This window comes from Varanus komodoensis, unplaced genomic scaffold, assembly GCF_004798865.1.
Source record: "Varanus komodoensis strain SLA01 unplaced genomic scaffold, ASM479886v1 scaffold28, whole genome shotgun sequence".
In the NCBI taxonomy this organism is placed as follows: Eukaryota; Metazoa; Chordata; class Lepidosauria; order Squamata; family Varanidae; genus Varanus; species Varanus komodoensis.
In genome coordinates this window covers 7,428,548-7,446,486 of record NW_025335727.1, presented here as the reverse complement: position 1 = coordinate 7,446,486, position 17,939 = coordinate 7,428,548, and the positions used below count along the sequence as shown (strand labels likewise).

Genomic DNA, 17,939 nt, shown 5'->3' with positions numbered 1-17,939 from the left:
GTTCTATTCACTGAGAGTCTAAGTCTCATTCATTTCAGTGGGTGTACTCTAAATAAGACTAACACTGGATATGACTGTGAGGTGAAACATAATGCTGTTCAAAGTAATACAAAGGAGAAGTTCTGGCCAGAATTTCTTGAAGCCCAGTAAATAGGACCCAAAAGATCAAAGGGATAGGCCAGAAAAGAGAGAAACCACCAAATTCAGAGTCAGTGACAGAATTCAGATAACAAAATAATGCATTCGGATCAAGTGTGAATTGTTATTGAACCATGGATTGGTTGAAATGTGGGGTAAAGGATTGCAGGAACCCATGGTTTGTTGAACAACCCATAATGTTTGTTCATGGTTAACAAACTATAGTTTGTTGGTGTGGTTGGATTCGGACAACATGATAATCCACATTTCAGTCACAAGCACACTCAACTCTCAAGTGTCTTTACAGTTGGGTAATGACCAGGTGGGAATGGTCACAGTATAATATGACTTGAGTGTAATATGAATTGAGGCCTTTGAATTGTGGTGCTGGAGGAGACTCCTGCGAGTCCCTTGGACCACAAGGTGATCAAACCAGTCAGTCCTAGAGGAGATCAACCCTGACTGCTCTTTAGAAGGGCAGATACTGAAGATGAAACTCAAATACTTTGGCCACCTAAGGAGAAGGGAGGACTCACTGGAGAAGAGCCTAATGCTGGGAACAATAGATGGCGAAAGAAGAAGGGGACGGCAGAGGATGAGGTGGCTGGATGGAGTCACTGGAGCAGTCAGTGTGAGCTTAGGTGGACTCTGGGGGATGGTGGAGGATAGGAAGGCCTGAAGGAATGTTGTCCATGGGGTCGCGATGGGTCAGAAACGACTTTGTGACTAACAACAACAACATAATATTACCATTCCTAAGAGGAAAAGGGTCAAGCAGAATTTAATCCCAGTCAGCCCATTGAATGTTGAACACTTCAGCCTGTTTCTTATTCAGACAATTATGTTAGTGTGTGTGTGTGAGAGAGAGAGGGAGAATGAGAGAGGGAGAGGGGGTGAGGGCAATATTAAGAAATAGCATGACATTAGAAAATTGCAAAAAACATGCTGACATTAGTTCTTACCCAAAGGAAAGCAAATTCAGCACAGATTTATCATTGGGGGGGCAGAACAAATAACAAAGGCTTAATAAAAGGAAGACAAGGGGAATGGAATACTAAAACAGCCAGAGGAAGAGGGAAATTGGTTTTCAGAAGTTTTCAGAGTACACACTTACAGTGCCCAGAAAAGAGACCTCCCACTCCCAGCATTTCCCAACCATTGGTTTCACCCTGAGCTGGTAATCCCAGGCTACAGTGTGACACACGCTTACACTCTGGTGCACCTGCAGCTGGAGTATTGTGTTCAGTTCTGGGCCCCTCATTACAAGAGGGATATAGCAAAGTTGGAATCAGTGCAGCAAAGGACCACAGGGATGGTGGCTGGTTTGCAGGGCAAGCCATATGAGGAGAGACTGAGGGAGCTGGGTCTTTTCACCTTGAGAGGAGGAGGCTCAGAGGGGACCTGTTAGTGACATGCAGGTATGTGAGGGGGTAGCATGCAAAGGAGGATCGTGTCCCTTTTCCCCCTGCAGTGGAGGGTAGGACACATTCCAATGGAGCAAAGCTCAGGGAATTAAGATTTAGGGTGGATGTCAGGAAGTACATCCTGGCAGTTAGGACTCCTAGGGTATGGAATGGGCTTCCAAGGGAGATTGAAGCCCCAGCGGTGAGGGTGTTCAAGGGTAGGCTGGACATGCACATGGTAGGCATGTCAAGAGTGGAGCTGGCTGGAGCTGGGGGCCAGACTAGATGGCCTGAGAGACCACTTCTGACTCACTCCGTTTCTGTATTTCTATCTGAGAAAGCCCCACTGAACCCAATGGGGACTTACACTTCTGAGGGGGTCTGCTTAGGATTGCTTTGCTAGGCTTTAACAGGAAAGGCTAGTCTGATTTGCAATAGAGGACTTACTAGTAATGGATGTGCTGCTATGAAGAAGAAGCAGGGATTATTTTCCCCATGTAAAGCTAATAGTGCCTTGTAGTGCCAGGAAATGTAATATCCCCCCAGCAGGGACATCAGCATCAAACAAGGACGCCCAGGCAGCACACACACATGGCTAACAGGTATATTTATCTAGTTTGTTTGGGGGTTTTTTAATGATCTGGTATGGCTTTCAGTTCCCCATCTCCATTTGCAATTGTTTGTGGGAACCTGCTGACATCTAATGCTCTCTCTGCACATTTGACCAGATAAGCTGCTTACAGATGGGGTGATGTGGAGAAGGCTGTGCTGGGGATTGGCTGATTTTGCCCCAGTTGATTTTGCTTGCATATTTGCATCTCCGACTTAGTCTTCTGCTTTCAGGTGGGGGAAAGGAGCCCTGTGGATTCAGTTCCATGTGAGCCTAGAGAGGGACAGAAGCCTTCCTTCAGAATAGAAGCAATATGCAAAATGCTTATTCCCAATACATGAGCTGAAAGGTTTGGCTGCTTCCCCCCCCCCCCCCCCCCCCCACCCGGGAACTGTTGTGTGTACTGGGAACTGCAAGGCCAGGCTGCAAGAAAGCTGTAGGCATGCAAAGACGACAACCACTGGGCTGTGAACCGATCTAGGGTTTGTCCCTGCCATGGTTGCTTGTTTTGTGTCATCTGAACTCAGGCAACACAACCCATTGTGCGTCAAGCCCCAGAATAGGCAGCCACCTGGCAAGAGGCAGGGGTTGGCACTCAGCTCGTGGATGCTCTGCTCTTGTGACAGCATCCCTGAGTCATCTGAGTGCCTGAGAAACAAATTTTCGGGCAGGAGTTGGAACCCCCCATTGCACTTAAAGGCTCGAGCTCTCTTTCTGCAGCAGGGAGTTGCTCGTAGCTGGGACAAGAAGACATCAGAGAAGATGTCCTTCCCAGGTCGTGCGTGGGGTACCACCAGGGGGAATAAAAGGGTTCGGAGGCAGCACGAGGGGGCAAAGCAACCCTAATGAGTCCAGGCATCTGTCTGGTTTATCAGGGGCTTGGCATTTAACAGCAACCCATCAATGGCAGTGCACAAAATGCAGGACTTGGTGTAGGGTGCAGTTCTTGGCAACTGTATAAAGTGAGCATGCCTCTAGTCCTTAAGGCTGTGAGTGTAGGCTTAATTAGTGTGTCTGGAAGAATCTTCGAAGCTGGACTTGGATTTCATGAATGAGGAAAGTTCCAAGGGTGGAACTTCCAAAGCTCTGGTGACTGGAATGTAAAGTCTTGTACACCACTTCGCCCCATTCCATGGCCAACTAAATTTCGGAAGTGTGCAACTTTTGATGGAAGTCACGGAATTTAGGTTTTTATGATATGTGTAGTCATTGTTAAGGGGCACTGTTCAACAGCCACAGTTTATACACCCTTTACAGCATCCTGCTCTATTTTAGCCTGAGCTTTTTTCCTTTTGTTAAAATAGCACTGATGTGAGTGGCTAGTGCTGTCATTTTCAGCGCTTGGTTTGCGCCTTGTATGCACATTGTCTCACGTGCAAGTGTGTAAATTCCTACACAGGAACGCTAAAGGCCAGGCCACGCACAGCCTGCTCTTTCACACACTCCACTAAACACTGAGATCATTAACCTCAAGAATAATCACCCTCCCCACTTTTAAAGTGTAGAGAGCAGACCATTGCAGCATCAATGCAGCATAATATGTAATCATGGAGGAGGCGTGCTTTGCAGAGTGGGAAGAGCGGTGTTAAGAAGCATGCCCCTTTCCCCCATCCGTGATGTGTTGCAGGGTATGCCATATAGAGAGACTGAGTGGCTGTGCCTGATTTATCAGTCTGGAGCTGATGCCATTCACGCAATGCAGCTCCAGGCTCAGAGGGCCAATGGAGAAGATGCCTTCAAGGGGTCCATCTTCCTCAGCGAGTCTAGCTTCTCGCCAGCACCAGCACCTGCTGCTGCTCCTCTTCCTGCTCACTGTGGCTGCTTTCCTGCTTGCCAGGCAGAGACCCACGAACATGCATGCAGTGGCACCTGCTGTTTCTCCTGCTGCCGTCCGGACCAGAGTGAGCGAGGGGCAATTTGTGGTGGTGGTGGTGGTGGTGAGGAGGAGGAGGAAGAGGTGCGGGGGATGCTTGCCATGGCCCTTGGCAGGAGCCCAGACATGCCAGTCCATGGCACTGGCACTGCCGTTCCCTACAGGCTGGCTTGGTGTGCCCAAATGTTTCAGGTCTACAGCTCTGGCTATTGGATGGTGAGGTTCCAGCTTCCTACTGTCAGTTAGATTTCATATGAATCTTCAGACTGCAGAAGATTCACAAACTTTATCAAGATTTCTAGCAGACCAAGCCCTGTGGGTATGCTGTCATCTTGCAGAAATAGTAATCTCTCTTTTTTTCTCTTTTTAATATTTTTATAGTTCTTGTAAGACCAACGTGAAAGATTCAAGATGGAGTGCAGTTCCTTAAAATCATATATCTAACCTGATCTTTTAAATATGTATCTGTATCATGCTGGGTTGGAAAATCATGCACAAGCTTTTGAATCATACAGAATTCTTCAAGTGCATCCATACTCTATTCGCTGCTGTAATGTTTGAGCAAGAGTGCAGGAAGTTTTGTTTTTTGTTTTGTTTTCCTTCCAAGACAACAAATCTTGGACTGGCCATGTGAACCTCACAGCCTAAGTCAGCACTAGTTTATCTTTCTGTATACTAGTAATAAATGCTCACATACAAGCACAGTAGAATGGAGTAGGGGAAATTGTGTTTAAAACACCACTCAGTCACAAAACTCACTGGGCAGGTTCTCCTGATCAGGGGAAAAGGGTTTCTGCTTCTCCATCCCCTTGTGTGCCAGTTGTGTGCTCCCGTGTCATCTGGGCTAGGCCAGGTGTGCAGGTGTTTTATTTATTTATTGAAAACATTTCTATGCCGCCCCCATCGCAACAAAGCCTCAGGGTGGCTCACAGCATAATTAAAACATTTAAATACCAATTAATACAAATAAAAATTAAAAAGCCCAGCAATATCTTGGCTTAAACATTTAAAATCCTATAAATACATAATGTTAATTAAAATAAGTTTTAAATAAAAAAGTCTTAGCCTGGCGCCGAAAAACAAGTAATGACGGCGCCAGGTGGACCTCTCTGGGGAGCGCATTCCATAGATTGGGCGCCACTGCAGAGAAGGCCCTCCTCCGGGTACTCACCCTCCTAATATCTTTCATGAAGGATTCCCGGAGAAGGGCATCTGTTGCTGATCTCAAGGGGCGGGAGGGCATATATTTTGAAGCCAACCCTTTGTTGTGTACTTCACTGTGTACCGTGAAGGTGATTAGGCAAATCCTACAGTGCAGAACTGGCACAAGGAGGGCAGAGAAAAGAAGCCATCATGGTTTCCTTTCCTCCCATGAACATGTGAACCTGGCCACTGTCTTCATTCACACAGCACGATAAACCATGGTGGCTTATAAGCCACGGATGGCTTGTGATGTTCGTTATCCACTATGGCTGGGTTCAGACCACACAACAAGTCGCCCTTGGCTTATAAGTCACCACGGCTTACCATGTTATGTGAACCCATTCATTGGGTGGACTTGGGGAAATTGCTCTCTCTGAGCCACACTGTAAAATGCGAACAATCATGGCCAGAATAATAGCTACTTTAAAATACTTTTCCTAGTTGCATTTTCTAGCTTACATTTCCTGTTACTGTGTTTAGTTATCTATTCAGATTATGTCCAAGATATGTTTCATATGAATAAAATCACAATAAGCTAATGCGTCAAAATGAATTCTTAATTATTTGGATAAAATTCATATCAGTGCCATTAATTTGCAGTTGCTTATTTTATATGTCAACATAATTGCATCTCAGCCACTGAAGGCTCTTCTATCAGTGTTTGCTTCCTTTTCTTCAACTTTGTGTAATGAGACAGAAAAGTTGATAATAGGAAGAATAACAAACAAGGCAATTCCCCTTTGGTAGAGTGCTTCTCTTGACTTGCAAATATTGCTTGTTAGTTGGTGAGACATTTTGCGGAACACTTCAGAGTTTAGGGGATCGTGTCATGGTGACAAAATAAAAATCTCAACCTTAATTGCTGTTTTCTAAATTTGAATAGTTTTATTTATCAAAATAAAGTGAGATAGAAACCTGGGGAACTCAAAGCTCAGTCCTGTGCATGTTTAGTTCATAAGGTTTCCTAGCTTCATTTAGATGTAATGCTAAATTGCAGTTTACGATTTATGATGGGAGCAAATAGAGGCGAATCCCATTGCTGGCCTGGCTATGGCTTTCATTTCCAGTTTAAATTCATCCTAGTTTGTTGCCTCTTCCGAACCTGGACAAACTATTACTGATCTGAACTATGGGTTTTTAAAACAAGGTAACTTTAATGCATAGTTTATGGAGCCTTTCCAGCTAACCCTAGGTACAATTATTTATTATTATTTATTTAAAACATTTTTATGCCACCCCCATCGCAACAAAGCCTTGGGGCGGCTTACAACAAAAACAAAGATATACAAAATTATACAAAAACAAAGTTATACAATAAAAATATTAAAACCCAGTGCATCTTGGCTTAAAAATTTTAAAATCCTACACAATAAATTAACACTTAAAATAAGTTTTAAATAAAAAGGTCTTAGCCTGGCGCCGAAAAACAACTAATGATGGCGCCAGGCGGACCTCTCTGGGGAGCGCATTCCATAGATGGGGCACCACCGCAGAAAGCCCTCCTCCGGGTACTCACCCTCCTAATACCATTCATGGAGGGTTCCCGGAGAAGGGCCTCTGTTGCTGATCTCAAGGGGCAATTAACCACTGTTTACAGTTTGCATGTAACATTACCCATGGTTAGGCTGAAAAAGAAGTGCTTTGTTTCATGTCTTCACAGAAATAATAGAGGAAATGTGAGAGTTAGAAATCATGGGAGCCCTCAGACTGTTGCAGGCACTTCTGTTAGCATTACACCCAAACCAGGCAATTACATAAAAAACAGTGGGGTTTACTTTCTCATCAGCGTGTTTAGGATTGCAGCCTTACAGCACAATCCTATATGTGGGGGATGCTGGGAGTTGGGTGCCTTTGTTCTGTCTAAATAGGTAGAAATTTTGGATGCAAAACAAGGGATCAGGACAAGAGCGGGACCCCTCATTATTGTTGCATTACACGTGCAACTTTTCTGCGTCCTTGGCTAAACAAGAAAAAAAAGTCCATGCCTTTCGCAGTTCCAATGGTGTGGAGGGAACCCACCCATCATAGTAGCGACTGCTATTTTTGCATGGTTGCACCAATCAAAAATCAATGAAGGAATGGAAAGTTATGTTATTGATATCAATAAAAAGATACATTTATAAAGATTGGTGTGGCACCATTCTCATTGTTATATCACATGTTGCGGAAAAGTTATGGAGCATAATTGCACATCCCCCTCGTAATTTTGAATTATTTTGATGTAAGTTTGACCTTAAGCTGTATCTTGGAAACTGGAGCCAATTAATACTCAGGACTTAATTTTCCTTAATTAGTGACCCAATTCTGGTAAAATTTAGCTACTTTCATTTCTGAGGCTTTCTCCTTATAGACCAGTGTCATAAGGACTGATAATCCGTTGGCACACAGCCATGGAAAATGGATCACAGGTTATGCAGAGACACAGTTTGGTAGCATTTCCTGTGTATGAGACAGGGATGTGGCTTCCTGTGTATAAACCACATCTGCTACTAAGGCCATTTGTCACCTACAGTTTCTCTGAGAAATACTGAGTTTGGTGAGGCATGGAGGTGCCAGTAAGGTCTCCAAAACATCTTCATAGAAGTGTCCTGAAGTCTCTTTGAGAGTGGAGTACACAGTGGTACCTTTCACCTGTAAAGCCTTATGCAGCCTGGCCCTCCCATACCTGGCAGAGCACTTCGTCACAGAAGCCAAGACCATTTAAAGCAGCATTTTTGTTTTTCACTGGGATTTTTTGTGACTTTCTAATGTATCGTATCTTCCGTACATCACTCTGTGTTTTCTCTTTGAACTACTTTTCCAGATTCTCCCCAAAGGCAGAGGCAAAGGGTACAGTAGTCTGTTCTAGGTTCCTTGGGAGAGGTGTGCACCAATGTTCCTTCCCCATAGGACTTCCTAAAAGAATAGGATCTTGTGCTTGTTTTAGGGTTCCATTGCAGCCTTTGTAATATCAGCAATTGTACCCATTCCCATTTTTCTCTCAGACCTGTTTGCACACCTAGCAACAAACACATCTCACACTAAGGAAAGTGGGCAACTCTGGAACCCTGGTGAAAAGGAATATTAAGGGGATATTGTGAACCACTACAATAGGGCTTGAAAACTAGAATTTAACATGTGATACCCATTGTAACAGTTCACTGTTAACATTAAAATACATCAGTTGTTGGAAGTTTTTTTGTTATTTACAAAGCTTGCTGCTAAGTCCCTCTTGGCTTTTTCTTATGCAGATTTATATTTTCTCCCTGTTAGTGACTCATATTTACTGAGTCACTTTTTCCCTGTGGCTTATTACTCTGAACTTGTGAAATGTCAGCTGCAATCAGTAGTAGTGATGATGATGATGATGATGGTAAATGCACCCGAGAGAAATGTTCTGAATGCTTTTCCAGCCATTGTGTGTAGATTAGGAGTCACCTTTGCTCACTTGCTACCCTGGATAGTAGGAATAATTTATCCATTACAACTTAGTTTAAACATGAATAATGCCTGATTTTCATCTTGGTATTATGCATATAATGTGTGTGTTTAGTACACATTCATTCTTTGTTTGTAAATTCAGCAATTAAGCATGGTTTGCCCATGCAAATGAGGGGTTGTTTTATTTCTGAGGATACACTCCACTGTGACGGGGCTTTAGAAGAACTGAGTCCCCTTTTATGCTGCTGCACTGTGTAACTTTTAACTGGCTCACACTGCAGAATAGCATGTGAGCAGGCAAAGATATTTTGTCCCCACTTTGTCCATATGTGATCATCAGTGCTGGAGGACAATCATCCTTCCATCTGGCAGGGGAAAAAATTGAGTCCACTTCTGAAATGTTCATTGACTGCACGGATCGCTTTGTATAGTGAGTAATTATAATAAATGCCATGTCTTCTCTGATATAAGGGGTTATACGTTACCACTATTCATTCAGAAGCACACACAGATTTGCTGCGTCTGACCGTCGGGCATTTTAGCGAAGGTAAATGGTTGAGAAGTCAATCGGATTGATAAAAAGATCGCCCCATTGGTTTCCATGTTGGAAGCCTCTGGGTACTTTTCTAGGATTTGTTTAATTTTATTGTTCCAGTGGCAGTGCTAGGGCATGGCCCACTCAGGTTGGAGCCCCAAATAACTTATTTGCTCTGTGTCCTCTGGTCCTGAGCCCTGGATCTTTGATGTACGTTACTGGTTTTTCGGCGCCAGGTAAAGACCTTTTTATTTAAACATCATTTCAATTGTTAAAACGTATGATCTGGCCTGGGCAACTTCTTCTTCCTTCTCTTTCTCCTCCTATATTTTTATTTTATACTGATAATTTTAATTTTGTATTTGTAAATCAATGTATTTTTTGTATTGTTATATTTAATGGTAATTTATTATGTACTATTGTATTTCAATGTATTTTATCATGTTGTAAGCCGCCCCGAGGTTTCGGCAAGGGGCGGCATAGAAATGTTATAATAATAATAATAATAATAATAATAATAATAATAATAATGTACTTGGTGCAGTCCCTGGCCCCCCAGGCTGAGAAGATGGAACAGCCCTGCCCTAGAGACAACTTGGGCGCCATCTCCTGCAGGCCTCTCTGGTGATCTGCAAGTAAGGCTGCCCTGACTGGCACTAGGTGCAAGGCCAGGCAGAAGGCTGCTTCCAAAACAGCACCCCTGTGTTGCATTTCCTTCCTCTCTCTCTCCAGCACGCAGCTGAGTGCGAAGTAGCATTACAGTCGCTCAGCTCGTGATCTTGTGGTTCTTTGTTGGGCATTAAGACACACGCAGGCAGCCAGTAATGCGGAGTGGTGCTGGGGAAACCACATACTGGGGCTTTTGCAATAGGAAGGCATATAAAGGACGGCATAAACAAACGAACAGACAAACAAAGGCTGAATTCACACATGATAAGCCATGGTAGCTTAAACATCACTGTGCTGTCTGAATCCAGCCAGAGAAGGGCTTCTGCGTGGGTAACGAGCCACATGGCTTGGCAAAGCCTATGCTCCGCCTACACCCAACTCCTAAATGAGGATTGCTGTGTTGTCTCAGCCTAGATGTAGTCTGCATTTCTACACATGGGGGAAGAAGAGTGGGATATTAATGAGAGGTTATAATTTGGGGTGGCAACATCACAAGCATTGTTCAGGTCTGAGCCTTCTACATCATTTCCATTCTGTACTTTGAAGTGGAAATGTGTCAAGAAGAGTTTGTAGTGTTCTAGTCATCATCCTAGTTGGTTCAACAAGATTGCTGCTCCATGCAAAGTGGTTTTTCCCTTCTCTTTCCCTTCCACCCACAGGGAAGTGGCATCAAGATGATGTAGACAGCTGTGCTCTTTGACAAGCAAAGGTTTTGGGGGGTAGATTTGCCAAAAGCATAAAGGAGACAGCAATTGTGCAGGATTTCTTCATAGGATCCAGTATGAAGTAGTAGTCTTTATATAACCAACAGTAGGCAATAGATAACTAGATTTATGAAGTCCTTCCTTTCCAAAGACGACCTCGTTGGTGGAAAATATGAGAAAGATGAAGACAAGCAATGGCAGGGTGACAGGATGGTGGAAAAGGAGATATACTGGCGGGGGGGGGGGGGATTGGGGGGGTTTTTCCCTGCGACCCTTGAAAACCAACACTGCCTTAGTGATGCATGTGCTTCAGGAGTGGGGGGGGGTGTCCTCTTCTTCTCTAATGTTCCCACCACATACTCTGAGAGCACTGGCCATTTATTTATTTATTTATTATATTCCACCTTTTTTCTTTCCAAGGTTAATCTATTATAATCGTTGTGTTGTTGTCCCGTTATGTTGTTTTATAATTTTATTGTTATTTAACGTGAATATTTATTGAATGCATATATACTTTTTAAAAATTGTAAACTGCCTAGAGAGCCTGCAGGCTATGGGGCAGGATATCCATGTAATTCCTTCCTTCCTTCCTTACTTAATTAATAACTCAACACAGTTTACATTATCCTTCTCTTCCCAGTCTTATGTTCTCAACAACTACGACAATCCTGTGAATAGGATGGTGTAATTTGGTGACCTGCCACAGCAGGGGGGTGGATCGGATGGCCTTCTTGTCTCCTTCCAGCTCTACTATTCTGTCTGTGCCTGGCCCAACATCATCCAGTGAGCTCCCTGGCTGCGTGGGGGCTAGAACCCAGATCTCCTGAGTTTCCGTCCCACTCTCTTGACTACTACCCCACAATCAGGCTTAAGTTAGAGTAATACTCAATAAACACTGGACCTGTTTTTTACCCTTACATTTCTTCTCTGTTCCTTTCATTTTCAGAAGCTCAGAAAGCAGATTTTAGACTGCTGATCTTATTTTAAGAGAAAGCAGTCATTTTGTAAATGAGCAGTGAATGTATAAGAGGTGCAGCTATTGGAGAGATTTAATAGAAACAGTGTGCCTGATTCATTCCCTGCTTCGATGCTTCCCTTCCAAATGTTGGAATAAAGGTCTGATAGAGCATAGATACTTTGGACCTAAGCCTGACCAAGCTTTTCTTATTGTTCTTCTTGAAAGGTGTACAAGGGCGATGAGACCGCATTCCAAATCTCAGGCCTTCAAACTAACACAGACTACCGATTCCGCGTGTGTGCGTGTCGCCGGTGCTTGGATACCTCACAAGAACTTAACGGACCTTTCAGCCCATCTGTTGCCTTTATGCTCCAGCGGAGTGAGCTCATGCTTACAGGGGAAATGGGACGGATAGATGACCCTAAGACAAAAAGCATGATGCCTTCGGACGAACAATTTGCTGCCCTCCTGGTCCTCGGCTTTGCAACTATCTCCATCTTGTTTGCCTTTATACTACAGTATTTGTTTATGAAGTAAAGGTCCAGCACGAGGGGTTGAGGTATCCTAACTAATGCTACGCATTATAATCCACATGTTTTATTCAGATATTCCTGTTTATTTTCTTTCTCAGTGATGTTTTCCAATACATTTTATACCGCTTTCCTGGATCATTGGGGGGGAGGGGGAGGAAATGAACATCGGTGTTTTAGGTGCACCTTTTTGAAATTTAAGACTTGGAAGTGGTTAGAAATATCTAAGCCAGATACCAAAAGCAAATAATCTTTTTTTTTCCTTTTAAAGGGTAACCAGTATTTCTTAGTTTTATTTCCAGAATTCAGAAATGTAACCAATTTGCCTTCACATTTTTGCTTTTTGCTAAAATCATTCAGTCTTTAGGTTGCAAGTTTATTACACTAGAATAATTGCTTTGGGCTCTTCCGCATCTGCAAGGCTTATCCACCAGTACGTAATAGAGTCGCAGCTAGATACGGTGTTTGGCAATACACAGTGTTGGACAAACAGTAATTATCAACCTTGCATATGATAATATTCACTATGTTTCTGTCCCCCCCACTGCTTCCCTGTTGTTTTTTCTCCATGGTAAGATTTTTAAATTCATCTACGTAATCAACTATATATTTAGTACATTTCAATCCAAATAATTTATCCTGCAACCTCAAGTCCTTTTTAATAATAATAATCTTTTTATTCCAGCTGTTTGCGCACTATGAACTGCCTGTATAACAAATCCGATAACCAGATAGCTTTATAAATGACAAAGCATTGCCGTTTCTACCATTTTCTTTATTTTATAGCAGTAATTTTAAGAGGGCATTGTGCAATAGTTACTCCCATGTCAAGCTGTTTGTTTGTTTGTTTTAAAAAGCTGCTTTTAACTCATTTGTTTGCCTTTGTATATAAACTTACTCTTAATCCAATCACTAGATTTGTTATATTCATCCTGATTTCTGTGTTTAGAACTGGTGAAAGCTTGCTGCCTTTGCTATTTATATTAAGTATTATCTTTTAACACAAGTAATCTTTAAATCGGCCACTTAGCCCGTCTGTATTTCTTCCTTGGAAGAACTGGGAGGAGTTTATCAGAGGCGTCAGGCATGCTCAATGTGGCGAGCGTGTACAGATGCTGGTGGAAAGGGCGCCAGTTTAGCTTCTCACCTCCCTGCCCCTGGTAGCATCTATGGCTGCAAAGCAAGTGGTGTGACATCTGTTCCAGCTCAATTTCATTGGCTGCTACTTGGAAGGCTGGAGGGATACTGCAGCGCATTAACATGAAATTATGCCTGTCCGTCACAAGAGACGATACCAAGGGGGCTGGGATGAGGAGACCTGGGGTTGGTGGATTCAGTGGTAGCCACACATGCCCCATAATATCTCGCTCCAGCCTTGAACAAGTGCTCTCATTCTAGCCTGTGTGATCCATTGCAAATGCCAGCATCATTTTCCCGTTGGAACATTGTGTCTGTCTTTACATCAGAGGCTCCAACACACATATTAATCCAATCCATCAAGACCCTTGATAACTCTTTTGTTTTTCAAAACAACTTTGAGTTACTGGTTTATTTATATGATGTCAATGATGTTCAAGTGCCTCAGGGATATCAAAGAGCAGGAGGTGCAAGTCAATTCCGAATGGGTGCAACAGATACAGGGTACAAGCTGCCAGGAAGGCCTCCTATGTCTGGCATTGAAGAAGCAACCCTGTGAAACTCCAGTTCGTTTCTGTAGAGCTTGTGCAGGAGAAAATGCTGCTGGCAATTTAGCAGTGCATGTGCTGGAGAAGTTCTCGTGAACTGTGCTCCACACTTAGTATACCCCTGTTTTTCTGTTTTTAAAGTTTTGTATAATTTCTTGCTGGTTCTGGTTTTGCTTGCATCATAGCTCTTTGGTCCTCTGTGTTTTCTATGAGACCGTGTCCTGTACGCTAGCTTATATTCCCATAACCAAAGTAATGGGGAAACCAACATTATTTTTGTTTTAGGTTTATTTATACTCTATACTGCATACAGTACTTTAAATGCCAATTACAGTGCAATCTCTATTATTTATTGTAAAAAATAAAAGAAAAGAGAAAAAGTGTACTTATGTACTAAATCTCCCCCCACCCCTGCCTTGTAGCATGTTACATTTCTGTTTGTTTTATACAAGTGTAAGTTAGGTAAAGCGTTTTTACCCAGCAGCGTTCCTAGCATTATTAATCTTCTTACAGTTTCTTGTATGTTTAAAATGGGAGTGTCTTAGTATGTTAATTGCCAAAAAGAAAATAAAAAAAGAAGGAACCCACCGAACATAAGCCAAGCATTGTGCTGTGCGTTGGCCATTCAGTCTATGGGGTTTGTCTAGTGAAAGAGCTCGTTAACTTGCGCTGTTGATCAAAAAGTTTACATGTAGCCAAAAAATCATGACCATTTCTTGGAAGAATATTCTGATGAATTATTCTGTGTGCCTCTTTAGATGTAGCAACCTCGTACAAAGGTTCTGTATTTTGTTATTGACTATTGTCAGTTTAAGAATTTGCCTAGCAAACTAATGGTATTGAGCTGACTTTATTCTTTCCCCTACCCCACTTTGCCCAAAATCAAGGTTCATCAAATGTTTCGAATAGTAGTGTGATGTAGTTTTTTTAACTAAAATTAATTGAGAGTTATCTGTAATGTGGGTGTTCCCAAACATAGAAGTACCAGAATGATTATCTTGGTGGAGGAATATTGTCTTTAAAAGCAACAACAAGAGACAAATTTAGAAAAAGTTAGTTGTTCTTAACCCTCACTGAAATCAATGGAAAGAGTTAGTCCAGGGTAACTCAAGTCATGTTGATTCTAATGGGTCTTCAGGACCGCTAGTTTTTCCTGGATTTGGGGAAGTAATTTTGGGAAAGCCACAAGTAGATCTTCATAGACATTCTCTTTCCCATCCCCTCCAAAAAATATTTGATGTGCTATGGTAGCTAAAAATCCCTATCTTGCACCTTTTAACTGAGCAGGAAGTGAACTACTGTAAACTTTGTAAGGTGCTCTATAAACTTAGGTTTATACTTTTCAGGTTAGATCCATACCTTGTGAGTCATGATTGCCCCCCCCCCACACACACACACACAAATCAATGGGATTTAAGTTGATCATGACCAGCTTGCTTATTTATTTCAGTGAGATTAAGGCGTGGCTGATAGAGCAATCCTATAGCAGCATGGCCAGGCAAGCCTACAGGAGATCTACCCACATTTTCCTATGCCCTGCTGGCTCAGGGCAGAAGTTGGGTAGATTTTTCCTTCCTTGTTTTATCCCCCATTACCTGCAGAGGGAGGGAGGAGCTCTCAGAAGGTGAGGGATCATCGGCTGCTGGGAATGTATGGAGCAGCCATAGCAGTAGAAAAGCGACCATCCAAGGAGGGCCTTCAGCTATGCTGCTTGCAGAGAGAGCTTCCCTTAGCATCCAGTGGTCACTTGAGCAACCTTTGCAAAGAATACAGGATTGTTCCTTTAGTCTGGACCTATCTCACTGAATGTTTGAGCATATGGACTAATTTCACACCAGAGTGAGAAGGAGAAAAGTCTGTAACACTTTATTATCATGAAAATATTTTTAAATGTGTTAGATATTTTTGTTCGTCATTTCCAGATTTAATGTCTCCCCCATGGCTACACCTACTGCCATTAACAACTACATTCAGGCATCATCCTAGGCCACCCTGAGAATAAGCCACAGCAGGCTGGTTGTTCACTTAAGAACCTACGGTACACCACTCGATTATTGGGTTTATTGTGGGTTGTTCCCCCACTCCATTTCCACACATCTTCAAGCAGGCTGTGGCACGTATGCCTTGTCTTTCAGGGCAGAACCTGCCTTGTCTCCCTTTCCCTGCTCCAATCACTACTCCTTTGCAGTTGCCACCTTTTGTGGGGTTCTTTGGAGCCCCCCAAAACAGTAGTTGGGGTGATTTATTTTATTTTATATTGTTAACTTGTTTTATATTTTATTGTATTATATTTTAATTGATATCTTTGTGAGCTGCCCCAAGGCTTTGGCGAATGGGGTGGCATAGAAATTTTCTAAATAAATAAATAAATTTCTCCCACTAGCCACTTTTACAGCTCTCCCATGTGTGTAGTCTTGCCTGGTCAATTGTCTGGTCTGCTTCAGCCATCACAGAGAGTGATGAATTGGAATAGGTACCCGATTGGCAGAGTAAGGCTGCATGTGGAGCAATTTGTACTCAGTTGCCAAGGGCCAATTGCCAGGTTTTTCCCCAGCAAAAGGATGGGAGGACGTGAAAAGCAGGTGCACCAGAAGAGGGGAGGCAGGATGTCTCCCTCTGCAAGTGGATCCTCTTGATTTTAAATATTGAATTGACAGTCCGAATCCAAAAAGAGGAGATACTCACCCCTTCCCCACCCCATAATGCACACATTTAATGGCTGGGAAGTAAACAGAGGAAAAAATTGTCTGATGTCAGGGCTGGGAGAAACATGCAAGATATAGTTGTGCACCTGAAATGTTAATGCTTGTAAAAATCCTGCCTTGTTAATGCTCAGATCAGAGAGCTAAAAGTGTGCATGTTTGCCCTGGCAGAAGACAAATAATATTAAAAATTGGGAACCTGATTGCATACATTTGAAGCATGAAATTTTATTTTTTAGAGCTGGGGTACAGAAGACAGACCTGCAAAAGTGTTATTTCAGCAGCAGTAAACAGACAGTCACTGGTTAGCTCATGAAACAGGAGCCCCTCTGGGATGTTTGCTGCTTTTGCTGAGCTCTATAGCCATTCCCAACCACCCATGATAAAACCTCCCTGCCAGTTTTGGTCCACACAACTATTCATGGTGTGCGAGAACAACTCTGAAACAAGCCATGGTTTCTCAGGGTGGCTTGTTTATGAAGAAACAGAACAAAACATGACAACCCACCATTTCTGGGTAACCATGGTTGGTTGTTGTGTTGTGTGAACCAGGTCATTATGACATCAGTGGTTAACGCATACACACTGCCATTTTTATCATAGGGATTCACTGGAATTCATTCTCATGCTGCCATAAAATAAAAGTGTTACAAATTCTCAAACCATTCCTGTTGCTATTTCCATAAACAGCAAACAGAATATAGTTTTGCTGATTGCTTTGTATTTCCCTGTATGTCTTATCCTGACCCAATCAATATTAGCTATGTACAGACAACCTCCCCCACCCCAAAGCCTGTAGACTTTAAAGAAATTGTAAAAAATACAAAGTGGGGAAAGTATTTTAAGAAACTATTTAAAAGGAAAAGAAACATTTTTATATTATCTGCCTTTGTCCTTTATGAACTTGAAATGTTGTAGTTTTCTAATCCTGTTTTGTTAGCAACAGTAAATCAGTATTCACTGTTATCATAAAAAGTGCCCTAAACTGAATGTTTCTGAATATTTTCCTTGCACAATTCTTTAAATTGAAAAAAAAAATAAATAAAAGGGTTGTTTTTTGTTTGGTCTTTTTTTTACCTCACTTATAGGACATACATTCCAAGCTTTTCAACTTTGAAAGAAACAATCATAAGTTTTCTTGTATTGTAAATTTTAACTATTTCATATGCATTGTATTAAAACTGCCATATCAATTTTAATGTATAGATTTTTGCAAATATTACGCTATGTATGTAACTGTATCTGTAGTGTATATGTAATATATTTATGCCCAATAAATGTTTTAATTCTTTCTTGATAGCAAGATTCCTTTTCTGTGGCAAGATCTGCCCATGAAAATCCTTGATTTAACAGATTTTTGCATTGGGCACGCCCCACTTACAATGTAAGCAATCAGTGCTGTTAGCCAGGGGAGGTGAATCATTTCTGACCCTTCTGTGGTTTCCAATTCTAGTAGACAGACAGACACATATACAGAAAGACACAGAGACTATTTCTGAACAGACAGTT

General features: G+C 42.3%; 1 protein-coding gene across 1 annotated transcript in view; it reads left to right on the top strand.

Annotated features, from left to right (window-relative positions):
• The window catches only part of LOC123025693 (fibronectin type III domain-containing protein 3B-like), a 39,535-nt gene extending 21,808 nt beyond the window's left edge, over window positions 1-17,727 (top strand). The window contains exon 4 of the mRNA XM_044434666.1: window positions 11,739-17,727. Within this exon, the coding sequence (XP_044290601.1) occupies window positions 11,739-12,050 (312 nt within the window). The 3' untranslated portion in view covers window positions 12,051-17,727. The remainder of the gene's footprint in view (window positions 1-11,738) is intronic.
• Window positions 17,728-17,939: the final 212 nt, after the last annotated feature.